Below are 26,996 nucleotides of genomic sequence, written 5' to 3'. Positions count from 1 at the left end.
CACAGGGGCACAACCTCACATGGAAGGAACTGTTCCCTGCAGGAAGAAACTTATTCTGCATCCCACACTTTCTTCTGTGCCTGCCCAAGCCTTCCTCTCCTCTTCCTCTTCCTCTGTCCCTGAGCACTCCCCCTCAGACAAAGCCAAGGCAGCAAAGCCCCCCAATCCCACGGGCTGGTTTCCAGCACACGTGGGGACTGAGAGGTGATTTGTGTGATGCTGATCCCATTCCCCCCCTTCCCTGGGGTTTGCCAGAGGAAGGACACGAGCCTGACACACCACAGCCGGTGGCACAGGCCCAGGGTTTGTGGCCAGGAGCTGCTGATTGACAGGTCAAGCCCAGTTCCCCAGGGCTGGGCTCACTGGTCCCACTGTTACAGTCCCAGATTCCCCACATACCATCCCGCTGCGGCTCTTTTATAGCTTCCCATCCCCTTCCAGCAGCAATGAAGCCATTGTGGAGGGATGGGGGCAGGCAGGGCTGGACATCCCCCCCCTCCCCACCTTGGGGCAGGGTTTTCTCCCTCGTCCCTCTCCCCTCGGAGCCCCCCCCCGGCACTTCACACGTGTCAGGGGCTGGCTCGATGCCTCCCCGACGAAGGGCAGGTTAATACCTCTGGGCCAAGGCTCCTGCTCTCCACTCCCCATCCCGCCTCCAGCTCCTCCACAGCCATGGACAGGATTTTCTCTGCCTTGCTGCTCTCTGTACTGCTCCTCCTCCAGAGCTACACCGTGTGCGGGGCCCCTCCGCAGCCCAGAGGTGAGTGGGGAGCGCGTTGGGTCCTCAGCCTCTGCCACTTGTCCTGGCACTGGGAAGGAGGAGAAGGGAGAGGGAACACCCAACATCAGCCAGGGAAGCGAAGGAACTTTCCCAACTGTGCTCCCAAGGCAGCAGGAGCTGGAGCTGGGTTTGCTTCTGGCTGTTCCATGACTTCAGTCTGCACCGAGGGACAGCGAGGTGGCACCGGGTCACCCCGAGTCCCCAGGGCAGCAGCCACGGGACTCCTGGTCCCGGCTGGAGAAGGCCCAGGTGGGAGAAGGGCTGTCCTCTGCCTTCCAAAACTTCTCCTGTGCCTTCCAAAACTGCTCCTCTCCACAGCTCTACGAGGAGGGTCTGGCCAGGAGCTGGAGGAGGAGTTGGCCAGACCCCCCCGCTCAGCCGGGGTCACCTCCCCGGGCAGCAAGGTCTGGGTGAGGTCCATGAGGTTGATGAGAGCAGGACTTTCCTATGTTTTCCTTCATCCTGAGCAAAATCCTGCTCTGTCTGACTTTCCAAGCGGGGTGTAGAGCAGCCAGGAGGGAGGGGAGCTGCCTGCTCTGTAGCTCTCATGGCTTTAACACCTAGTTCACATCAGCAAGTTCTGGACACCAAGGGAAGGGCTGCAGGGTCTGGTCCTGGGGAGCATCTTCCAGGGGCTCCAGGAAGCCTGGAGAACTCACTGCCAGAGAGGCAGCCAAGGCCAGACTTACTTTTGGGTATTAAAAAACGTTGGAATGGTCTTGTGATGATGCAGAACACACATTCGGGGGCAGGCTGAGGGTTGTCAAGCAGGTGTGACAGGGACTTCAGTGTTATCTGCTGCTCCTGGAGAGAGATTTCTGCTACACTGACCCATTTCTCCTCAGCAACTTGGGAAGGGAGAGTTATCTTTGCTGTGCTACTGAAGTCAGGAAATTAAACAGAGCAGGCATTCAGCTCAGCCCTTCTGCCACTTCTAAAATAAACACCTTGTAGGTCTGGGTTACTCAGCAGCTTTCCTGCTCTTGGAATGAATATGGCAAAGATGCCCTAAAAGATATTTTCTGCTAAATCAGGGCATAAAGTTCAGCTGTTCCTGCATCATTCCTAGTGTGGATATTTTTTTTAAAAAAAGGACATTTTATTTCTGGTTTAATTCAACTTTTAAATAAACTATGCTGAGTCAAGATGTCAATCAGAGCAAGTGTCCTGTCTGACACCTCCTGGAAAGGATCAAGGCCTGTGAACAGACAGGCTGAAATCCCAAAGCTCCCACCTGATATCCCTTCTTTTCCCTTCATTTCTCTGAAATATATTTTGCTCTCAAAAAAAGAAGTTGAAAATGTTATTTAGGACAAAATCACAGAGCTTTCATGCAAAAAGAAATAGATATATTTCAAAATTTCTATTGGATCCAACTATTCCTAAGGGAAAAAAATAACTTTTCCTCCTCGGTTTGTCAGTAAATCCAGAGGTGATTCATCAGCTACATGGGCAAAGGGGAATCTGGGCTTTATTTCTGCAGGAATTGATTGCAAAACTTTAAGCCTTTCTCTGTACCTTCATTTCTCACCTGTAAAATGGGCACAACCAACCCCTGGGAAAGGGATTTCCAATACTGCCAAGTGAATTTTTCCTTCCTGTGCAACGAATTACGGTGGGAAAAATGAAAGTCATCCATATGGGAAAAGGTTATATTGCATTTTAGAGGAAATTAGAGCATCTGACAAAGTGACCACTGCCTGCTTCCCTTCTTTAGCATCTTTAGCAAGACCTTTCTGGGAGCCAGAGGCAGATTCAGCATTAGTGTCTCTCAGGAAACAAACTTGATTATATTCTTTATGGATATATCACAGGGTATTTATTTTTATCTGCCCAAAAGACTGAAAGCTCCATTAGATTTCACGCTGAGGACTTGCTATAATATTTATGTCATCATTTGGAACAGATTTGTTGGCCCAAAAGCTCCCGTTTAAAAATCTGTCCACAGAAATTTCCTTTCTGCTGTAACTTATGTAGTCCCCGGCTGCAGAAATCAAATATTAACAGAGCGTTTGATGCCCTGATAGAGACAGGCTAAATGATGGCAAAAAATTAAAAGAGCAGCATGCTGTAGATCTGGTGGGGAAAAACGGGACAATTCATTTAGAAAACCATAAAAAAAAAATATCAGCCCTTTATTACGTTTTGCCGCAGTTGAAAATGAAGATGGAAAATAGCAGGAAAATGGGAGATTAAAGAAATAATAATAACAATCACTCAGCTGGTTGCACTGCTAATGCTTCCTGGTCATGCCAGCTCCTTTCCACAGCAGATATTTGTGGGGTTGGAGAGATTGACTGTCAGTTCTGTGGGTTCACAGCTCTGTGTCGTGTTCTCCCACCCCAGCTCACGGGCACAAACCTGTGTTACAAAACACAACCTGTCAAAGGCAACACACATTTTGAGTTAAGAACATGGCCAGGTGTTGTGTTTTTCTGCCAAGAGACTGATCCACCACCTCTGCCTTAAACCTGTTTCTACTGAACCAAAGCGCAGTTTGCAGTTCAAAATATTTGTCTCGATTTAGAATCACAGAATCATAAAATATCCTGAGCTGGAAAGGACCTACAGGGATCACCCAATCCAACTTGTGGCCCTGCACAGGACACCCCAACAATCCCACCCTGTCCCTGAAAGCACTGTCCAAACACTCCTTGAGCTTGTCCTTGTCTATACGTGTCCCTGTCTAGCAGGAAAATGGGAAATCAAAGAAATAATAATAATAGTCACTGGGCTGGTTGCACTGCTAATGCTTCGTGGTCATACCAGCTCCTTTCCACAGCGGATATTTGTGGGGTTGGAGAGATTGACTGTCAATTCTGTGGGTTCACAGCTCTATGTCGTGTTCTCCCACCCCCAGCTCACAGACACAAACCTGGGCTCTCTCACAGGAGTTTATTGGCAGTGCCATTAACTGAAAAACAGGAGTTTTTCCTGCTGAGGTGGTCGGTTAATCCGGTGTTTTGATGCCCGGCTGAACCTGAGCTGCTGAGCGTGGTGCCTGCTTCTGGTCCTGCCTGATGGAGATCCCATCTCGTGAATTAATATCCATGTGGATGGTGGTGTCTGAAATTCCATAACCCCTTCCCAGGCTTTGTTTGGTGCATAAGTGCAGGCTCAGGTTTCACCTGGGATGGGGCAACCCCGGCTGTTCATAGACACTGGGAATGAGAGGTTGGAAAGCGGGGCCGGGAAAGGGGCCCTGGTGGTGCCAGTTGTCCCTGAGCCAGCAGTGCCCCGGCAGCCAGGGGGGACATCCCTGTCCTGGGGGCATCAGGGAGGGGATTGTCCTGCTCTGCTCTGCCCTGGGGCGGCCTCACCTCAACATTGGGGCAGTTTGGGGGCACAAAATGGAGGGAAGGGATTGAGCCATTGGAGAGTGTCCAAAGGAGGGCAAAGAGATGGGGAAGGGCCTTGATTTGAAGCTGTGGGAGGACACTGAGGGCACTTGGTGTGTTCAGCTGGAGCAGAGCAGGCTGAGGGGAGACCTCAGTGCAGTTCCAGCTCCCTGGGCAGGGGCTAGAGGAGAGGTAGGGACTGAGCTCTGCTCTGGGGGGACCAGGGACAGCACCCAGGGAACGGCTGGAGCTGTGTCAGGGCAGGCTCAGGTTGGATCTCAGGCAAAGGTTCTTCCCCCAGAGGCTGGTTGGGCACTGCCCAGGCTCCCCAGGGCAGTGGGCACAGCCCCAAGGCTGCCAGAGCTCCAGGAGGGTTTGGCTGATCCTCTGGGGCACAGGGGGTGACTCTTGGGGCTGGGCCTGTGCAGGGCTGAGGGTTGGACTCCATGATCCTTGTGGGTCCCTTCCACCTCAGCACATTCTGGGATTCAGTTCACAGCTTTATTTCTCCCCTCTTTGCTGCCATAAGTGGATAAGGTTTCATTACTGACATTAGTGACAGCCTGGGGTGACAAGAGGTAGAGACCAAGGCTGAACACACCAAGTGCCCTCAGTGTCCTCAGGCAGCTTCCCCTTCAGGCCCTTCACTGCCTTCATTGCCTTCCTTTGGACACTCTCCAATGGCTTCAGATCTTTCTTATATTGTGGTGCCCAAAACTGCCCCAATGTTGAGGTGAGGCCGCCCCAGGGCAGAGCAGAGCGGGACAATCCCCTCCCTGATGCCCCCAGGACAGGGTTGGCCCTCCTGGCTGCCAGGGCACTGCTGACTCAGGGACAACTGGTCACCTACCAGGACTTGCTTTCCTAAGAAAGGATAACGAACATTTAGAATCATCAGGTTCAAGTGCTCTCTGAGACAAGCAGAGTCTGGTTCTGGTCATGCCTGATGGAGATCCCACCTCATCAATTAATACCCACGTGGATTGCGGTGTCCCAAATGCCACAACCCCAGAGAGGATTTGAAGCTTCCTGCTCCTCTCTGCTCAGCCACTGCTCTCCCAAGACCACTCTTTTCCCTCCCAGGACACTTTCGTTCTATTTTGATTTTTCTCCTCCCCTCCTCACCCGTTCCAGGCACCCTGTGCAGGACCAAACCCACGGACCTGGTGTTCATCATCGACAGCTCCCGCAGCGTCCGCCCGCACGAGTTCGAGAAGATCAAAGTCTTCGTGTCCCGCGTGATCGAGGGGTTGGACGTGGGGCCCAACTCCACCAGGGTGGGGGTCATCAACTATGCCAGTGCTGTCAAGAACGAGTTCTCCCTCAAGACCTACCACACCAAGGCTGGGCTCCTGCAGGCCGTGAGGAGGATCGAGCCGCTCTCCACGGGCACCATGACCGGCCTGGCCATCCAGTTTGCCATCAGCAGGGCCTTCAGCGACTCAGAAGGGGGCAGGGTGAGGTCTCCCAATTTTAATAAGGTAAGCCAATTAAAAATTTCTTTTCGTTAAAGCAAATTATAATTTTTTTTTTGGTAAGAAACCGGGTGGTTTCTCGGGAGCTTCCTTGTCGAACCGGTTTTGAGGAGAGCGATGGAGCCGAGGCGGAAGAAATGAATGTAAGCTGGAAAAAAAAGATCAGACAGGTTTACAGGTCTGGTACTACCAGTGAGGATGCTGAGAGAAATTTGAAAGTGTATTTTTGGTGTATCTTCCCATGATGTAACACAAGCTCGCCGGGGCTCTGGGAACTGTAGGAGTTCCTGGGAAAGATTCTGCACATGGCAATGGACAAGCTGAGGGGTGTCTTCAGCCACAAGGTTCTTGAAAACAAAGCTCAGCTTTGAGAGTTAGAGAAAGAAAATAATAATAAAAAAAAATCCCAATGTGTCTGTGCACAGAAACATTTCTGTTCTTGAGCATTGAGAGGCAAATTTACCTCTCACTGCTTCCAACATAACCTTGTAAAAATATTATTTCTCATCTCATTCTATTGTTGTTCCAATGTCTAGAAGGGCCAGAAGCTCCAAGCTTCTGGGAGGTGCAAACCTCTCAATTCTTCTTGAAAGCAAAGCTCAACTTGGAGACTTAAGAGAAAGAAAAATAAAAAAAAATCCCCCTGAATTATTTGAATGCCAGATCACAGAAACATTTCTGTCCTTGAGCACTGAGAGGCAAAAGAGACATTTACTTCTCACTACTTCCAACATAACCTTGTAAAAAGATTATTTCTCATCTCATTCCATTAATTGCTGTTCCGATGTCCAGATGGGCCAGAAGCTCCAAGCAGGAGAGGGGTTCCAAGGTCCTCCTTGCAACAACGTCAGCAGTAGCTGCTCACTGTGTGACAGTAAATGAAGTAGGAATTAAGAAAGAGTTGGGTGATGGTCCTGCCCTTGGAGAAGCTCAGCTCTTACCAGGAATATGATTATAGCTTTCATTTCCCTGTCTCCTGCCATCAGACATCCACTCAAAGCTGTTGAGCACCTTTCTGGATGGATAAAGGTGTTGAGGGGTTCCAGTCAGGGCACAGAGCTTTCTTTCCAAAAGTGGACAGAAATGTCAGGCAGTTGCTAATTTGCCACTAATTAGGACCTGACAGCTCCAGGCAGCTCTTCCCCAGGTCCATCCTTTCCACCCTCATCCATGCAAAGGATTTAATTGTGGGAAAACACACTCGTGGACACCAAGGTGGCTTCTCTTCTCCACATTTGGCCTGGGAGCAGACGCCCAGCAAAGGGAGTTAAAACTGCTCCATGGATCTGTTCCAATGAGGAACTCAAGGCTGGAAGAGAATTCCAGTGCTTTCCACGGCACCAGTGATCCCACAGGGAGCACAACCCTGACACAGCTCCAGCAACACCCCTGAAGACCCCAGGTCTCTGAGCTGGGAGTCATCTCCTCACCCCAGAGCTGGGGGAAATCAAGGAATAGGAAACCTGGGGGAGATCAAGGAATAGGAAACCTGGGGCTCATCATTCCCCCTGGAATGGTGCCCAGGTCCCAAACGAAGGATCCTGAAGGAGGAGTTTGACTCCCAGTGCTGTTGCATGAAGGCAGATCCCATTGAATTTGCTGGTTTTCTTATCATTTACCTTTCAAATGGAATAAATAATGGGATCCTTTTAGATCCACTTTCCTCCAGGACTGGTGTGCAATCCATTCATGCCCCTCAGAAATCCCACCCTATTTCTTTATTTCTGCTGTCTTTACCTAATTCCCCAATGTCTTTTAAGAGACTGTGACCATATTTAGGTCAGGCCTGGCACACGGGTCAGGCCTGGCACACAGCCCTGATTTATACAATTATATATATATATTTATATCCATCATAATACTTCCAGAATTAACCTCTATTTTTATTCCTGACTCATGCTGACACCTCACACACAGCACTGCCCATCCCTGTGGATTGAAGAGACATTTTCACTGAGCTGTCCATGAAAATGCTGGATTTCCATCTTTAAGGAATCTCTTCCACACCATCAAATAACCCCTTTCTTTGTGCACTGTTTTCCTGCTCTTGTCTGCTCTGCATCTGTGCTGCCAGACAACCCAGCCAACACTCTCTTCCCATCCTTGCTCTTCCCTGTCATCCCAATGTTTGTGTGGGCAGCAGCACAAAGAACTCTGAAGCTGCTTTATCTACTTGAAATCTTCTTTCCTGGACACCTAAAACAAAAAGGCAGAAAAAAAGCAGTGGTCTTTTGAATGATTTCTCTTAGGCATTAAACTAAGGGGAAAAAAAGAAAATCACTGCATTTCCCCCTCTTTCTTTCTGCTTTGGAGCTGAGCAAAGAGAATCATGGAGAGGTTGGGGTTGGAAAGGATCTCTGGAGGTCACATTGCCCAAGTGGGGCCACCCAGAGCTGGTTGCACAAGACCACACCCTGATGGCTCTTGGATATTTCCAAGGTGGAAAACTCCACAACCATTTGCACTTCTTGCACTTCCCTGGTTATTTATGGCTTTTTCTTTTTTTCCATTATGCCTTAAAGTCCAGCAAGTTTTTCCCTTCTGTGACACTCGTGGTGACCCCACCACCTGCCTGGGAGGATGCAGAGATTTAGGGAAGCTTCCAGAAACCCTGGACACGGTCCTTGCTCCTTCCCACTGCAGAAATCCAGCAAGACCTTGTGAAAATCCCGATTTTCAGCCGCATACAACACTGGGCAAAACATCACATGTTGTGTTGTGCTTTGTGCAGCAAATGTCACCCCAGGGCAGGGAAAAGCACTATTTGTTTCTGTAGGAGCTCAGGGAAAAGTCTGTTCATACCTTTCTCAAAACCCACGGGGGGCCCAATTACTCGGAGGTTTTTTTTTTAGGCAGAACAACAAATAAATTGTCGAATTGCTGAGCAAATCAAGGGTTTATTTGAGTTTCTGCCCAATTCTCCTTTCAGCGCTGTTAGAACATCATGTTGTAGAGGGGATAACGAGGCATCACCACCTCATTAGCTGCTGGATTGTCTCCACAAGCAGCCCCGAGGTGGGAATACCTGGGGATGCCCAGGAATCCTCTGGTGTCTCAGTTAATCAGGAATAAATTGTGTCATGAGAACACGGGGGATTTCTGTGTGACAGAACAAACATGAGAGGGATCCAGAAAGTCAGGAATTCACTGGCTGGTTAAAATGAGCAGAAGATTTGACCTTGAAAAGCAGAATTTCTGAGCTTCCTTAGGGCAAAACTGCAGATCCTGCTCAGCTGAGCCAACAGAAAGGTTCAGCCTTTCTTAATTCCCCTCACATCACTTAGTCCAGCCCAGCAGAGCCTCTCCAGGATCCAGTGGCTGCTCCTTCCCAAACAAGGCACATACCAGGATTCAGCTTTTTAAACGAGACAAGGTCATGACACAGAGAATTACAGAGATTCTGAGACTGCAAATAATTTGGAGGTAGATTTAAAAATAATAATAAAAGAAAAAAAAAGAGGACATTTTTTCACCTTGACTCAGGCTGGCAGGGTGAATGTGGGAAAAAAATATGTAACACGGGGGGGGGGGGGAACGGATTTCCTGATTATTTAGATAATCAAATATGATCTCAAAAATCATTTTATACTGGTTTTATTTCTTACACTCTTTCTGTATCACCTGGTCCTGGCTGTAGCCCCAAACAGACTGGTTGGTCTTGGTGCTTGGTTCATTTTCTCCACTGATTAATTCCTGATGCCAAATCCAGACTCTTTGCCCCCAGAAGTTTTGTTTTTCCCCAACAGCAGGTCAGGAAGCAACGTGAATTTTGAGTGAGATTTTCACACAGATACATCCTGAAGATCTTCCCCCACGTGATCCAGGTGTGGATGCTGTTCCCAGACACCTCCCGGGCTGTCTCTGGGGCTCAGCTTTAGGTGAAGATTGCCACAAGGAGATGGAAAGGAGCTCGTTAAACCTGGCAACCCACCCAATTTAGACAGAAAATAGCGGGAGGACACACCCCACCTTCCTCCTGTGCCAAGCACTCGGGGCAGACGCGCTGCTCCTGACAGGAGCGCGCTCTCAGGGCGCTGTTCTCGCAGGAGAGACTCGCTAATACATCTTGTTTGCTGACAGGTTGGGTTTGAAAAGCTCTAATTGGCAGCGCTGGAGGGTTTGCAGGAGGCAGAGGGCTGAGAGCTGAGCCGAGGGCTCTCTCTCCTGGCAGGAGGATCCATTGCATGGCTGGTTCTGCTCCCGCTCCACGAACAACCCCAGTCCTCCCTTACCACCTTCATTCCCCTCTACAACACACACATCTCCTTCTCCTTATTTCGGCCGCAATTAGAAGAGAGAAACTTGAATTTATTTATTTTTTCCCCCCTGGAAGCAGCCAGTTGTGGAATTGTGGCGCTGCTGGGAGTTTTTAACCGTGCAGCCCTTCGGAAGTGCAGAGAAACAGCTGCACTTACAGATTGGAAAGCTCGACGTTTTTCGTGGTTTGGTCATATTTTGGACAGAAGGACAGCTCTGAGCGGGGCAGGGGATTGCTTTGGCACTGCGGGATTGCTCTAGGATGGGGGACAGTGGCAAGGGAACGGCTGGAGCTGTGTCAGGGCAGGCTCAGGTTGGATCTCAGGCAAAGGTTCTTCCCCCAGAGGCTGGTTGGGCACTGCCCAGGCTCCCCAGGGCAGTGGGCACAGCCCCAAGGCTGCCAGAGCTCCAGGAGGGTTTGGACAACGCTCTCAGGGACAGAGGGGGATTTTTGGGGTGTCCTGGGCAGGGCCAGGAGTTGGACTGGATGATCCTTGGGGGTCATCTCACCTCAGGATAATCAGCTGGAGGGTGGGCAGAGGGGGAAGGAGCCTCTTCCCCTGCATTCCCTGCACCCCTTGGACGTGTGGGGCAGGGAATCACACTCCTGACCTTCCCCAAGGTGACTTTTTTCCTCCCTGACTGAGCAGCTGGTGGGTCTTTTTTCATCTTCAGAAAGATGGAGAGCACACATGGCATAGAGGAGAACAGCAAATCCTGCCTCACTGACCAGCTGATGGCTCAGCCAAACTCCCTCTTGCTGCCAGACAGATTTTTTTTCCTGCCTTTTTGATGTTTCTTTGCTTTCTGTATTACTGAGGGTATTTGCTTGTGATGTGGAGGGTTTTTTCTGCTTCACAGATCACCTGCTGCTGCTGATTTTTTTTCTCCATTCTGCATTACATCCCAGGCAGTTGCTCTGGAGTTGGCAGTGGGCTCACAATATAAAACAGTTGTAAGGAGAAGTGGCAGGAGCAGATGAATTGGCACAGAACAAGAATTAAGGTCTTGTGACAATGCCACTCTCAGAAGAAAAATAAAAAGGAAAAAAGGACAGAACAGCAGCAGGAGCAGGAATCTTGGAGGCTTTCCACTGGTTCAGGGCATCACCTAATCCAAGGTGAAATCCAGTTCCTGCTAAAACCAGCTGCCATTTAATGCTGGTGTTAACAGGGGTAGGATTTATTGTGGATTTATAGGAAATCAGAAATCCTGGCAGGCAGGGAATCAGAAATCTGGGAGAGGGAATCAGAAATCCTGGCAGGCACTGACACACAGTGTGACCTGAGGCTCTTCCCCTCTCTCTGCTCCAGCTTCTCCATTTATTAAAATGTGGACAAGTCTTCATCTCATGATGTTTCCATGACACTTCCTGAGATTCCCTGAAGTCCCACATTGAGTTAGAGCTGTCCTGAGTGTCAGCTGGGTGTTCATGAAGACAGAATTTGGCTTGAACATGAGTTTGTGTATGAAGAACATCACCTTTACCTTGGTTTCCTTAGGGGTGACATGCACCCATTGTCCCTTAACTAGACCAGTTACATCCCTGGAAGAATCCCAGAATATGCTGAGCTGGAAGAGACCCCCAAGGATCATCCAGTCCGACTCTCAGCCCTGCACAGGCCCAGCCCCAAGAGTCACCCCCTGTGCCCCAGAGGATCAGCCAAACCCTCCTGGAGCTCTGGCAGCCTTGGGGCTGTGCCCACTGCCCTGGGGAGCCTGGGCAGTGCCCAACCAGCCTCTAGGGGAAGAACCTTTGCCTGAGATCCAACCTGAGCCTGCCCTGACACAGCTCCAGCCGTTCCCTTGGGAAGCTGGTGGTGGGGGGTTAAAATTCGTGCCTCTTGTCTGCTCGTGACCTTGCAGAACTTTCCCCAGGTTTCACTGTTACTTTATATATGTTTTTGTCACAAATAATTTCCAACTCTGACTAATTAACTAAAAACACTCTGCCTTTTTTATTTGTACTCCATTTTACCTTAATATTTTAGCCTGGGATATCTAAAATTTCAGTCCAGGCAATAAAGGCTCTCGTGCCTGAGCTCAGAGCCTGCATGACCTGGTGGCTGAAGAAAGTTTCCAACCTGACCCTCCCCTGACTCACCTTCAGGCCATTCCCTCCTTTTAACCTTTTCAGCTCAGAGAGGAACTAACTCCATGTGAAAAAATGACTTGTGTGGTGTCTGAAGAACAGGAAGAACTGGTGGGATTTCCTTTCTCCTAAATTTTAGAAACGTGAGAGCTTTATTACTGCCCCAGCCTTTCCACAAGGGATGGTGTGTAACACTCCAGCCCTGGGAGCTGCAGTATCATGGGCTCAGCCAGGAGTTTGACTTTAAAATATAGAGAGATCGTTCTTTATACCTCGAGAACAAACCACAGACTTGATCTCAAGAGGTATTTTTATTAATTTAGGGGAGAAAATAAGGGAACTTGGCAAAAGGGCACCACACGAGCTGGACTAAAATGTTCCACCACAATACTGACCCAGCACAGATTAATCCAGAAGACTTAAGTCAAAATTCAATCCCTCCACAGCACTTAAGTCAAAATCCATCCTCTGGAGCTCCCAAAGCCACCCAGAGCATCAAGAAAGGAGCAGGGAAAGAGAAGCAGAGGGAGCAAGAAGAGAGAAGGAGGCAGAGGGAGAGGAGGATTGTAAAGCTGCCACTGGAACCTCGTGGCAGAGCAGCTCCCCCACGGCCAGAGGGCAGGGACGGGGCAAACCTGGGCCTGTGGGTTCATCTGCTCTGGGCCCCATGGCCACCCCCCAGGGCCCACTGACCACTCTGGGAGTCCAGGCCAGGGCGAGGGGCAGTGTCCTCACTGTCCCTGCCAGTCTGAGCTGGGTCAGGGGCTGCAGGACCTGTGAGGTGTTATAGGGCAGTGTCCTCACTGTTCTGTGAGCTGAGCAGTGTTATAGGGCAGTGTCCTCACTGTCCCTGCGGGCTGTGGGGTGTTATAGGGCAGTGTCCTCACTGTCCCTCCAAGAGCTGTGGGGTGTTATAGGGCAGTGTCCTCACTGTCCCAGTGAGCTGTGGGGTGTTATAGGGCAGTGTCCTCACTGTTCTGTGAGCTGGGGGGTGTTATAGGGCAGTGTCCTCACTGTCCCTGTGACCTGGGGGTGTTATAGGGCAGTGTCCTCACTGTCCCTGTGGGCTGGGCAGTGTCCTCACTGTCCCTGTGAGCTGGGGGGTGTTATAGGGCAGTGTCCTCATTGTCCCTCCAGGAGCTGGGGGATGTTATAGGGCAGTGTCCTCACTGTCCCTGCTGGGTGAGGGGCTCCAGGAGCTGGAGCTGTTATAGTTTTCCCAGGCTGTTTGTGACTGGCAGCTGCTCCAGCGCCTGGCACGAGGGACCCAACCCTACACCACCTCCCTGAGGTTCCTCCCATCCTTTCCCCTCCACACACGCTGCCCCCCAGGGTGTCTCTGACCCCCCAGTCGCCACCCTGGTGTCCCACGAGTGCTCTGGGTGTGTGCAGGTGGCCATCGTGGTGACGGACGGGCGGCCCCAGGACGGGGTGCAGGACGTGGCCGCCCGTGCCAGGGCCGCCGGCATCGAGATCTTCGCCATCGGGGTGGGCAGGGTGGACATGCCCACGCTGAGGCAGATCGCCAGCCAGCCCCTGGATGACCACGTGGACTATGTGGAGAGCTACAGCGTCATTGAGAAGCTGACCCAGAAGTTTCAGGAAGCTTTCTGTGGTAAGTCCTTGTCACCGAGCCCTGGGCTTCCCAGCCAGGAGCTGCGCGGGGCTGTGCCAGCTTTTCATGGAGACGTGGGATGGTTTGGGTTGGAGGGACCTGAGAGACCATCTAGTTCCAACCCCTGCCATGGGCTGAGACACCTTCCACTAGCCCGGGTTGCTCCAACCTGGCCTTGGACACTTCCAGGGATGGGGCAGCCACGGCTTCTCTGTGCCAGGGCCTCACCTCGTGGGTCCCTTCCAACTCAGAATATTCTGGGATTCTGTGATAACTTTTCAAAAGATTCCTTGGATGGCAGTAGAGGTGACTCTGGCCCTGGGTGAGGGTGGAAGGGAATTGCCTCTGATCAGCTCTTGGACTGAAGAGGCAGAAGAATGGAGAAGGAGGAAAACAGAATAAAGAATAAGTAGTTCAGAAATACATCAGGTGACCTGGAGATTGCATTAAACCCATTCCATAAGGACCAGATGAGCTCCAGGGGGATGAAACTAAAAGAAACAGCAACTCTACTGGCCAAAATTTGGGTTTTCCTTGAAACCCTGTGTCTCAAGACAACAATTTTGACATAGCTAAAATCTCATCTCATTTCTGAGGTGATAAATGAGGCTTCCAGCTACACCCTTGGCTTCACCCCCACCTCACCTGTTGAGTCAGCCTGGCAAGCAGGGAGGTTGAGCTGTTGTTTAAATGACCTTTAAGGGTCATCTAGACCATTCCCTGCCATGGGCAGGGACACCTTCCACTAACCCAGGTTGCTCCAACCTGGTCTTGGACATTTCCAGGGATGAGGCAGCCACAGCTTTTCCGGGCAACCTGTGCCAGGGCCTCCCCACCCTCACAACCAACAATTCCTTCCCAGTATCCCATCTATCCCTGCCCTCTGGCAGGAGGAAGCCGTTCCCCTGTCACTCCAAACCCTTTTCCAAAGTCTCTCTCCAGTCTTTTCCCATGGAAGTTGTACACGTGATCATTCCTTATCCACCTGCTTCCTTGTTCCAAGGACATGTGTCCTCAGGGTGGGGGACAGATGTCCTTTAAGTTGCCTTTCAAGAATCACGGATTTTGTTCAGAGAATTACAGGTTTTACTTAAAGTCTCCAGACTTCGCTGGCACAACAGAGTTCAAACATGGCCCAGGTGCTCCTTGAGGCACTGAAAAACAACCAGGAAAACATGATCTTTACACATCTAAAATCATTATTTTGATGTTTTTAAGCCTTTCTGAGCACTTCTGAGAATTTGGGTTGAAATCCACCCCACCCCCTCCTCCAGTGTTGTCTCCTGAACTCCCAGTTCAGGAGGGATAGTTTCACTCAGTTGCCTTTTCCTGTTGGTTTTGGAAGTCTCATAAAGCAGGAATCTCTCCTGGCTGGTGCAGGATGTAACTCCTTTCTTCACGGCACATCAAAAGAACCTGAGTATCCTACAAACACACATTCCCTCCTCCGTGAGCAGCTGAATGGAGTGAAAATACTTTATTACTTTCAAATGTACCCCCAAGGCTGCAGGAACGGTCTATAAATATCCATTTTATGGCAATAAAAGAGACCTGGGGGCTTCACACTCCCGTTCCCTGGAAGAAAAGGTGCGTGGCAACACTTCTCCCAAGGTGTGATCCACCCTGGTGATTATGGCACAACATTCCAAACACATCCACACGGCTGGGACCTGTCAAACTCCCCGAGACCAATTTCTCCAGGAGGTGTAAATTCTCGTGATTCAACTCTCAGGCTGGAAATGATGGAGGTGAGCAGCTTTTTTGTCAAGGAAAATTGCCTCCCATGTAGAAAGGAGGACAATTTGGAATACAGAGTGAACCATGTATTATAATCAGGTGTTAATATAAAATGAGGGGTGTTTTATCAGGTGTCACCACAGCAGAAGCTCACGGAAGAGGGGAAGAAATATTTCAGACTAAAGGAGGGAGAGAGAAAAATTGGAGAAGGTGGAATCCAGGCCAGGAATATTTGTGGGAGTTTGTGTTGGCTGCCCTGGAATCAGGAGTCAGCCAGACATGAGGAGGCCTCACGACGTGTGTTGAAGCTCTGACATTGGTGTCACTCAAAAAAAAATAAAGGGGAAAGAATCCTTTCCATGCCTTGCTCTCCAAATTCCTAACGTGGGGATGGCAAAGCTCCTCCCATGGTAAAAGCCCTCAGAGGAAGCACTGCAGGAACATCAGAGCACTGATGGACAGCCAGGTTGGCTGCTGGACCCTGGAGCAGCTGCCCCAAAACCACCCTCGGAGAGGAACCCAAATACCACCCAGCTCAGTTTGAGAGCAGGGAGAAGTCCAAGCTGCTTTCCATGTGCTCAAACTCATGAGGAAAAGGGATCCATCCAGTGGCAAGATCTCTGCAGGCTTCGGATAACTCAGCCTGAGAGCTCAGGGTCACACAGCTCCGTGGGCAGGAATATTCCCAAGGATATGGGCTTCCTATAGGCTGGAAAGATCTACCAGACATAGGAAGGCTAAAAAAAGTTCAAAATATGTGCAGAGCAGAACAAAAATGACTGGAAATAACAAACAGAAGCCCCTTGACTCTGAAAGACTCTGTGTCCCCTCCCATCAGTCAGATGGAACTCAGTGCTTGGAATTCTGCACAGATTTCCCTGGTATTTGGAAATGAATTTGCTTCAAACAGATTTACTTTGGAGTGTGTTTTCTATCCCTGCTGGAGCTGGGGCAGTGTTGTCACTCACCCAGTGCCGCAATCCAGCTCCTGTTTGCTCAGCCCCTCAGGAGTCACATCCAGGTGAAGCTCAGCAGGAATGTTTGGAGAGAGTGGATCTGAGAGCTGCACGTGTGAGGGGAGCTCTGGAGGGAATTCCGAGCATGAATCCCATCTAGGAAAGACAACTGCACACGGGGCTGAACTGGGTCATCAGATTTGTAGCACAGAGCTGGAAAAAATTGGGATTGGCCAGCCCAGAGGGTGGGTTGGAAAGCAAATGTCATCCAGGAGCTTTGGAGAGGGAAGTGCACTGTGATGGAAGTGTGCTGTGATGGGAGTGTGCTGTGATGTGCTCAACACACAGAGGGGTTTTGCCCTCAGAGTGGAGACTATTCCTAGTCCTGGCTGTGCCTTGGAGTCAGGAGACTTTGTCAAAATGTCTCCATGTCTCCTGTAGCTGCTCTGTCCAAGAGCAAGGACCTGGATGTTTGTCTGGTGGCAGAGTGGATTTGGTTCTGGGACAAATCCTGTGCTGTGGATGGGCTCAGGCAGGACTGGGTGGAGAAGGCTTGACCTGGGCTCTAATTTAGGACAAATATCCCGTGTTGTGCATGGGTTGAGCTGGGTCTGGGTGGAAAAGTCTTGGCCCGGGCTCTGATTTTAATCCCCACTTTTTGTTTCAGTGGTGTCTGACCTGTGTGCCACTGGAGACCACGACTGTGAGCAGATCTGTGTGAGCACCCCAGGAGCCTACAAATGTGCCTGCAAGGAGGGCTTCACCCTCAACAACGATGGCAAGACCTGCAGTGGTGGGTGATGGTTTCCATCTGCACTGAGCAGAGCTGGGAGCTCAGTGGGATGGGGGGATAGGACTGAGCCAGAGCAGCTTCTGTTCAGAGAAGGCAGAAAAGAAAACACTGCACTTACATCATACTATAAAAGTAAACCATGCACTTGTACACTTTTATAATATATAATTTTAAAATAATTTCAAAAACATTGCTGTGAACTGTTGCTGAGTTTTGATTGATTAAACCCATTTCCTTAGCCATTAAATGGCACTAAAATTAAATTTTCCTACGTAATTAATTGGGGACTTCTTTTTTTTCTCTTTTCTTTTGCCCTCTCCTCACGTGTTTCCTCAGCTTGCAGCGGTGGGCTGGGATCTGCTCTGGATCTTGTTTTCCTCATTGATGGCTCCAAGAGTGTGAGGCCTGAGAACTTTGAGCTCGTGAAGAAGTTCATCAACCAGATTGTGGACTCGCTGGAGGTGTCAGACAAACAGGCCCAGGTGGGACTGGTTCAGTACTCCAGCTCTGTCAGGCAGGAGTTTCCTCTGGGGCAGTTCAAGAACAAGAAGGACATCAAAGCAGCAGTGAAGAAAATGTCCTACATGGAGAAAGGGACCATGACAGGCCAGGCTCTGAAGTATCTCGTGGACAGCTCCTTTGCCAGCATCAATGGGGCCAGGCCCGGCGTGCCCAAGGTGGGCATTGTCTTCACTGATGGCAGGTCCCAGGATTATATCACAGATGCTGCCAAAAAAGCCAAAGACTCAGGTAGGCCTCCTCAATTCTTGGTGGCTTGTTTCTCCCTCGGACCAGGTACTGCCTCGTGTGTCAACCCGGGATTCTTTCCCTGGATTTGCCTCTTCCTTAGGGCACAAACAGGTTCCTGCAGGTGTGTGGAGACATTTCCTGCCTGTGCTTGGATGCTCATAGAGAACTTGGAGCCACCCTGGCTGGGGTTCAGGTGCATCTTGGTTTGCCAGTAGCAAGTTTTAGTCCTCTCTGGCTCTTTGGTTTCAGTCTGCTGGACAGGGTGGAGTTTCCCACACTTGGGATGGGATGGGTTGGGATGGGATGGGATGGGATGCACACCAGTCGTGCTAAACACAAATGTCAAGGAAACTGAGGATGCCCCTGGAAGTGTCCAAGGTCAGGTTGGAGCAACCTGGGCTAGTGAAAGTGTCCCTGCCTATGGCAGGGGGTGGAATGAGATGCACTTTAAAGTCCTTTCCAACCTGAACCATCCTGTGATTCTGTGATTTGTCTGGGGTTGGCAATGAAATCCAGCTCTCAGTGGCACACGTGGTGAGGCAAAGATGACCATCAGAGAGCCCCTTGGAGAATAACAGGAGCTGTAGGACCAAGTGTGGCATAGCTGTCTCAGCCTTGAGGCCTGGAAAAGGAAAATAAAACAATAACCAAAGCAGAAATACAGACTAAGAAGTAACTATGGACTCCCTGGCACACTCATAAGAAACCTTCTTCAGCTTCTCTTGTTTAGTAAAAGTGCCCAGTGGCCACATATTGATACATTAATTTGCCTAAACCCTATAAAATATTAATATCTGGAGATGTACCCCTTTGCTGACCTGCTGAGCAGGTTCCAGTCTCTGCCATCCCTGTGTTAAATGGACACAGCCCTTGTGAACTCACTCATTAATTGCTAAATCCTCTCCTTCCTTTTAACTTCGGGCTCCACCACTAGATGGGACTAAGGGCCAGCACATCATCACCAGGGTCAGGGATGAGCTCTGAAAAGCCAATGTTTACAGAGCAACTTGACATGTTATGAGGATGTTCAGCTCTTATAAACCAGAAGGTCCCTATAAACTGCATTTACAGAATTTCTTCCCCTGTGATGATAAAATTTTATGCCTCGTTTCTTCCTCCTCTTTTGACCCTGCAAGGAAATCTCCAGTCTCTGTCCATGAGTTATTTCTGTGGGATGAATAACAAGGAGTTTATAACGAGACTCCAGACTTGTTCTTTGAGTTTAACTTGGAAAAACAAACAAATATTTGATTCATCCAGAGCTGGAAAGACAAGGCAAAAAGGGGAGGAGGGGAAAGGATTACCAGGACAAGCTCAAGGAGCGTTTGGAAACTGCTCTCAGGGATTGTTGGGGTGTCTATGCAGGGACAGGAGTTGGACTGGATGATCCTTGTGGGTCCTTCAAACTCAGGGTATTCTGTAATTCCACAAGTTTAGGCAGAGACTAATATTTTGGACCTGGAGTTAATTGGTATCATCATCCAAAATAGGCAAACTGCACTTTGGTTCAGCAGAAACAAGTTTAAGGCAGAAAAGCACAATAGCTGGACATGTTCTGAACTCCCAGGGTGCTGCTTTTGACAGACTGATTGCAATTTTAGGAGGAGAGACAGCTCTAGCACAGAGGACTTTGCCCCTCATGGGCTGGTCAATAGTGGCTTCAGCCTGTTTTGGAAACTTCCACTGTTTCCTTTTGCTGTGTTATCTCTTCCTTATCACTTGGATGCATGACCCTGTCAGGGTGTTGCAACCATCTGTCCTTTCTTTATGTCCAAAACCTTATTCTTGTGGTCACAGTGGCCACCACCATCCTCCCCATCACCACAGCAGCACCTCACAGTGACCACATCCTGCACCAACAAGGAACTGCAGCCCCTTCTCCCCACCCACCCTGCCCTTGGCCCACCACCACAGCTCATCTCCCGGGCACCACATCCTCCTCCAGGCCCAGGTTCAAACCCCTGGAGATGTTGAAAACTGATTTCCAGAGCTTTGGGAAACCCATAAAGTTGGTCTGTACCTGAGCTGGGATCAGCTCAGACTCGTCTGGTAAATTCTAGTAAGACTTTGCCTGCAAACATCCTTTTGAACCCTGGCTGAGCTGGCTGGAAGGAGCTGAAATAGTAGAGGCAAAGGGGTTAATTTGCCAGTTAACATCTGGAAAGTGTGGAACTGGGGGTGCAGAGGGGGGATGAGAATGTCCAGCCTGGCAGAGGGGTGGTCCCATCCCAGCTCCATGTCCCACTGACAGGTTCCTGGTGCTCCCAGGCTCCCCATCACCACAGCAGCACCTCACAGTGACCACATCCTGCACCAACAAGGAACTGCAGCCCCTTCTCCCCACTCCCCCTGCCCTTACCCCACCACCACAGCTCATCCTCTGGGCACCACATCCTCCTCCAGCTGATGGAGATGTTGACAACTGATTTCCAGAGCTTTGGGAAACCCATAAAGTTGGTCTGAGCTGAGATCAGGTGTAGTGAGTCAATAAATACACGATCCCAGATTTGGAATCAGAAACTGGAATACTTTATTGGACTTACAACTTGATATTTAAGGGGTTTAGAGTCTACATATTCAACAGGGGGTTTGCATATTCATTTTATTACAATTGGGGGGTTCACAAGGATGAGGTAATAGGGAAAAACTCAGATTAACAAATCTTGAGGTGTTACATCACAGGAAAAACCCACTTTATCTTGGGGGATTTCCATGGGGAAAAAGGTATTGGGTTTACAGAATGAAAGGATTCAGGGAACACAAAGGGAGAGAAAACACAAAAGGTCTTCTGCACAGGTTTGATGAGATCAGGGCATGGTTTGGGCAGGACATTACAAACCCTGACATCAATGGATCCTTGTCTGGGCTCTAGATGAAGGTTTTTTCCCCAGTCTCTGTCAGCCCAAAGCTTCTGTTTAAACTTAACAGTTTTCTTTTTCTCATATTCAAAATTTGGAATCCAACAATCAGGTGACCAAGCCAGACTCATCTGATAAATTCGAGTAAGACCTTGCCTGCAAACATCCTTTTGAACCCTGGCTGGAAGGAGCTGGAATAGTAAAAGTGAAGGGGTTAATTTGCCAGTTAACAGCTGGAATATGTGGAACTGGGGGTGCAGAAGGGGTGGTCCCATCTCAGCTCCACGTCCCACTGACAGGATCCTGTTGCTCCCAGGCTTTCGGATGTTTGCTGTGGGAGTTGGCAACGCCGTGGAGGATGAGCTGAGGGAAATCGCTTCCGAACCCGTGGCTGAGCACTATTTCTACACTGCTGACTTCAGAACCATCAGCAAGATCGGGAAGAAGCTCCAGATGAAGATCTGTGTTGGTGAGAGTCGGGGGATTGGGGAGTGGGGAGGTTTAATCACAGCGTTGGAAGGCTGGAAGCGGAAGGACAAAAATGCCCTTTCAGGTGGATGTTACAAAAAGCTCTCTGTTCTCAGGGTGTTGAGTTGGCAGGTGGAAGGATCAGGGGACATCAATTTTGGGTGGTCACCTAAATAATGGCCCATCTTCGCGAACGAAGATTTTGGGGAAAGGTCTTTTTACCTTTCCAGCCTGCGCAATGGATTTTTTAGGTGAGACACAGCATGTGCTGAACTGAGCCCACCCTTTAATCCTAAGGTTCATCTGCCGGGGCCAAGCAAGCTTGGACAATGGCAGTGAGGTCCTCAGGACGTAGGTTTGTTTAGAGTGACCTTCTCATAGATGGATGGCCTCACAGGGCTAACGACCTCCATCAGGCCAGGAGACCGGGGAATCGAACCTGTGGTCGCAGCAGTGAAAGTCCTGCACGCTAACCACTAGGCCACCAGGTGGTCACCTACACCTCAGCAATCTCCCCCCTCTCCCAAACTCCCCCTTCTTCCCTTTTCCTCCACCTTTCTCCCCTTCTCTACCTTTCTCCTCAGAAATGATGAATTCAGGCTGGACCAGCTCCTGAGAGCAGCCAAAGGTGGCAGAAGGGAAGAAGAGATCTCTTAAAAGAGAAGCCAAGGCTTGATTGATTTGGTTTAATATGTAGATGATCACCAAACTGAAGCTTTCTAACCACTGGCTGCTTCTCCAGGCAGACAGGCACCACGGGGGTGACACATTCCAAGCGGAAATAAGCCCCTGGTACCTTCAAAATGACTCGTAGGTGCCTAAATTTGGGCAACATCAACGCCAAGTTGCTCATGTTTGGGCAGCCCAGTGCTGCAAAGGCTGAGAGAGGACTGAGAGGGAGACAGCCATGACCAAATTTAAAGAAAAATTGACCTGTAAATAACCTAAGTCTAGAAATTATTAAAAAAAAAAGAACTAACAGAGCTATTTTAGGTTTTTTTTTTTTAAGGAATCACATGCCTCCTATGAAATATTGGCCCTTTGTGATGCAGCTGCTGGTTTGAGGCAGATGATGGTGAATCCCAAACACCCAGGCTTGGTTTTAGACACTGAAAACCTTGCAGGTATCTGAGAGCTGCCCTGCCAAGCTCCCCAGGAACTCTCCTGTCCAGCCCAGGTGCTTGGGCTCCTTTATCCCACCAGGGAAATGTTTCCTTCCTGCTCCCAGTGAGATAAACTGCCCAGAGCTCTGGAGGGGCTTGGCAGATCCCAAAAGAGCTCTTCCAAGCTCAGCTCTACTTCCCAAGAGTGTCCAGACCTGCTCTTCCTTGCTCCCTCATCCCCACAGCTCTCATGGCATCGGGAGATGCTCCACAGCATCAGCTGGATAAAATAATGCACTTCCCCTTATAATGCAATTTATTCCCCTTTTCTTGCCATTTCTAACGCAGTTATTTGTGCCAAACCCATGGAAATATGAGTTGCAGTAGGTGACTCGTCTGTTTTTCTCCCTGGGTGTAAATTAGAGAGAAAAATCACTCAGGAAATGAAGGGCTTTGCCTCAGGAAAATCAATTTTGGATCCTTGCACCCTTATAGGTTGTTATGGGTAAGTGCCTTGTCCTCTAGATTCCTAAAAATGGGATTTTCCTTTCCTCTTGGGGACGTCTAAGAGGCCCCAGTGGAAAATCACACTGCTTATGATTAATTAAAACATTTAATTAGAGAAGTTATTTGAGGGATAGATCACTTCCAACACGCTCCAGGGCTCTGTGTCTTCAGAGAATCAGGTTTGCAAGACAGAGACTTTCTTTGCCACGGCTCCTCTAAAAAGTAGGAGTCAATCCAAGAACAAAGCGATGGGAGCTGTGTAAAAAAACCTCAACAATATTGTATTTAAACATCTTTTGAGCAAGCAAATACATTTTGGCTTCAGCGTTTGAAAAAAAAAGCAGATTTCAGAAAAACTATTTGTTTGCAAAAAAAATTTAAAAATCAATTTGGGTAAATATATTAATATTTGAGTATTAAAAAAAAAAAAAAGAAAGGAAAGGAAATATTTACATTTGTTTCATTTCCAGTGCCAGCTTGTATTTATCAACAGATGGCCAGAAATCTTCTGGTAATATCCAGCTTTAGTTTATTTGGGACTTGAGGGTTTGTGTAAATTATATCCTTTCCTTTAAAAAGTCTTGCTCTTGTTTACTCCTTCCATTTCCTTTCTTTTCCCAACCATTTTTTACTCCTTTTTTACCCTTTTTACTCCTTTTTACCCTTTTCACTCCTTTTTACCCTTTTTTACTCCTTTTTACCCTTTTTTACTCCCATCTCAGTTAATTTTTCTTGAAGAATAGATGGAAATTATTGACACAGGTTAACAAACTGATTAATGCACGTTGCTCCACCCACTCAAGGACTGGAAAACTGAAGCAAAGCTCAACCAAGTCTTGACTCAGATGGTAACCAGGGCCTCCAGTTTTTATTTGGTGTTATTGGGGAGGTTGTTTGGAGCACCGTGTTTGCTCACATTCAAATTTTTAGGGCAAACTTTAAGCAGCAGCAGAAGAGCTCAGTGGGTTTCTAGGAAAGTGGAAATCTGGGAGAGATTTTCCTGCTCAGAGCCCTGACCTATATTATAAGAAAAAGTGACATTCTCTGGTCATCTGAGAGCCAGAAGTGATCAGTCAGATAATTAGAAGGGATTTGATTTGATTTCCTTCTCGTTTCTGACAAAGAAACTAAGAATTGCTTTATTTCACTGATCTCAGTGATTCTGATTAAATCCTTTTTTTTTTTGGTACCACCTAATTCATCTTCTTGCCATTCTGCTCCACAGAGGAAGATCCCTGTGAATGTAAATCCATCGTGAAATTCCAGACCAAAGTTGAAGATCTCATCAATTCATTGCAGCAGAAATATATCCTTTGGGAGCTGGGTTTGTCCAGCCCTTGCTGGCTTGGGTTGTGCTTTCTGCTGGGACCAGCAGGGAAACTCTGCTCCTGGGGGAAGGAGGTTGGGAAGGAAGCTGGAAACAAGACTTTTGGGTTGTTGGATGTGGCATTTTACGCTCTGGTCTGGTTGACAAGGTGGGGATAGTTCAAAGGTTGGACTTGATGGTCTTGAAGGGCTTTTCCAACCTTAATGGTTCTCTGATTCTGTGAAGGTGGGTCATTTACGAGACTGCAAACTGCAGGGCCTGTCCTCTGACTGTATAATCTGGATGATTCAGATGGATACATCCAATAGTCTGATCTAAACTGGGCTAAAACTCAGTTCTAGGAGATAAATTCTCAGCGCAAACGTCTGCAGCCAGGTGACTTGGATCCCATCTCAACCAAGTCCTTGGGACTGCCTTTTTCCATGCTGGGTCCCGTCACGTTGCACAAAGATCATGAATAAAGTGGAAAGAGAAACAAGAAAACAAACAAACAAAAAAAAGTTGTGAGAAAGCTTCAAACTTCTCCTAGAGAGAGGAATTTGTGAAGCCTCACACGGGGCCGGGGAGGTTTTTCACGGCTGAGAATAAGGAGAGGGTGTAATTTTAACAGCAACGTTCTGATTTATTCACACATTTCCTGCTTTGCTGTGTCACTTGCTGGTTTAGTTTCTACTCTTTAAGTCAAACCGAGTGAAAGCCGTGACTCATGTTCTGCAAAAGGTCACAGGAAATCAGCACTTCTCACCCAGGGTGTCGCTGCTCCCGGGCCCATCCTGAGAAGCAATTAGTGAAACGAGCAGAAAATTGCTACGACACCCTTTGTAGCTCCAAGAAAAGCACTTGGCTCCTCTCTCCAGGCTGCTCAGGGTCAGGAACTCCCTGTCAGCCACTCCAAACACCTCCAGTGGCTCTCACAGGTTTTACTCTTCCCTACAAAGATGTGACAGGGGTGTGTGCACAGACGTTTCCTACCTTCAGCAGAAGGTCAGCAGCTTGAATAGTTGTGGAAGTGCCAGAGTGGATGAGAAGTTCCCTGTGCTCTCAGCAAGGCAGCACCATCCCACTCCTTATCAGTCAGGGAGGACTGGAGAGAGGAATCGTGGAATCATAGAGTGGTTTGGGTTGGAAGGGACCTTAAAAATCATCCAGTGCCACCCTCTACCATGGGCAGGGACACCTTCGACTAGCCCAGGTTGCTCCAAGCCCCGTCCAACCTGGCCTTGGACACCTTTCAGCCCAATGCTAAGATCTAAACAGGTTATGAAGTGTAGGAACCTGGAGGTGAGTTGAGGTCAGACTCTCCCAAAGTGCTCTGTAGGAAAGAACAACAAACCCCAGTATTTGGAAGGTGCAGCAAGAGGGAGATTCCGTCACACATTGGCAGTGGGAATGATGAGCCACTAAAACAAACAGTGGAAGATCATGGAATCACAGAATCCTGGAATGGTTTGGGTTGGAAGGGACCTTAAAGCTCATCCAGTCCCACCCCTTGCCATGGGCAGGGACACCTTCCACTAGCCCAGGTTGCTCCAACCTGGCCTTGGACACTTCCAGGGATGGAGCAGCCACAGCTTCTCTGGGCAAACTGTACCAGGGCCTCCCCACCCTCCCAGGGAGGAATTTCTTTTAATATCTAATCTAAATCTGTCTTCATTTGGTTTAAAACTCACTGTCTGTCCACGTCAAAAGTCACTCTCCCAACGTGCACTGTCATTTTTCCTCCTTAACTCCTGCCCACTGGAAGCTGTGGCAAAAAGGATCGAGGCCCTGGAGAACAAGATCATCTAAAGTCCCAACACGGGATTTTTTACCTCCTTCCTAGAACTCCTCCACTTGTCAGGGAGGGCAGCTCAGCCACAGAGCTCTGGCCAGCTTGTATTTGAGTTCTAGAATACCTGCATTTGTTTAAAAGGGAAGAAATATAACAGTAGAGCATTGTATAATGGGCAGAGCACTGTGTGTTGCATCATATAGAGTGCATATATTAAAATGAAAAAAAAACCTGGAAAGATTTGTTTTTGATTTAAAGCTTAATATATATATATGTGTTAATAAGTCCTGGATGATGAGCTCTGTGAATCCTCGCTGTGTTCTTCTGCAGCTTCTGTTTCTGTGCATGAGATAATTTAATTTAAAAGTCAAAGTGACTTCAAATCACCTCAGCTGCTGAGTGGAAAATGCCAAAGCTGATCACCTTGTTGTTGGGAACATGATGAGTCTGGCAGTAAGAGAAGTACAGCAGTGAGCCCTGAGCATGAGCTGTGGGTGGGATGGGATAGGCTGGGTTTACCCAGGGCTGTTGTGCAATGTAGAAAGAGAAAAGCTTGGCTTTCCCAGCTAGTGGATGGTCTCTCAGTGGCCCAGGGATGGAGCTCCTGCTCTGGGTGAGTCCTGACAATGTGCAATCATCTGGTGGCCTTGGCTCTGTGTGACACCATCTCGGGTGTGCTCTGTGTGAAAACAGCCCAGATGTCTCTCCACATCCTCACCTGGAGCTTCAAAGCGTCATCAGCACCTGAAACACAGGGAACTGCTGCTGGAGCTGCCTGTGGAAGAGGTGACTCCACTGCTGTGTCATCCAGAGCCTCACCGGCTCCTCCTCAGCCCACGGAGTCACAGAATCCCAGGATGGGTCAGGTTGGAAGGGTCCACAGTGGCCCATCTGGTCCCACCTCCCTCCTCAGGCAGGGCCATCCCAGAGGACAGGGCACAGATGGTTCCCACACCTCTAAGCACCTTCAAAGCCACCAAGTTCATCTCCAGACCTTTCAGCACCTCCTCCTGTCCCTGGATTCCCAGCACTGGCAAGACAAAGCAGCAGCGTGGACTGGAAGCACCTCAGACCTGCCTGTCTCCTGCAGCTGTAGCCTGGAATTCAGTCCTGGGAGGAATGGGGGCCCTGGAGACCCATGGAATGGTCACACCCTTTGGATGTGAGC

General features: G+C 49.0%; 1 protein-coding gene across 1 annotated transcript; it reads left to right on the top strand.

The window, feature by feature from the left end:
- Positions 1 to 672: 672 nt before the first annotated feature.
- On the top strand, positions 673 to 26,996 carry MATN1 (matrilin 1). Its single transcript, XM_027694005.1, has 8 exons — positions 673 to 760; positions 5,254 to 5,600; positions 13,336 to 13,558; positions 16,919 to 17,044; positions 17,381 to 17,794; positions 20,969 to 21,121; positions 23,956 to 24,036; positions 25,796 to 26,996. The coding sequence occupies exons 1-8, from the start codon at positions 673 to 675 to the stop codon at positions 25,843 to 25,845; spliced, it is 1,482 nt and encodes a 493-aa protein (XP_027549806.1). The 3' UTR covers positions 25,846 to 26,996.

Source organism: Neopelma chrysocephalum, unplaced genomic scaffold (genome assembly GCF_003984885.1).
Source record: "Neopelma chrysocephalum unplaced genomic scaffold, ASM398488v2 Primary Assembly neopelma1_95, whole genome shotgun sequence".
In the NCBI taxonomy this organism is placed as follows: Eukaryota; Metazoa; Chordata; class Aves; order Passeriformes; family Pipridae; genus Neopelma; species Neopelma chrysocephalum.
The sequence above is the reverse complement of the archived record's forward strand: the minus strand, read 5'-3'. Positions and strand labels throughout refer to the sequence as shown.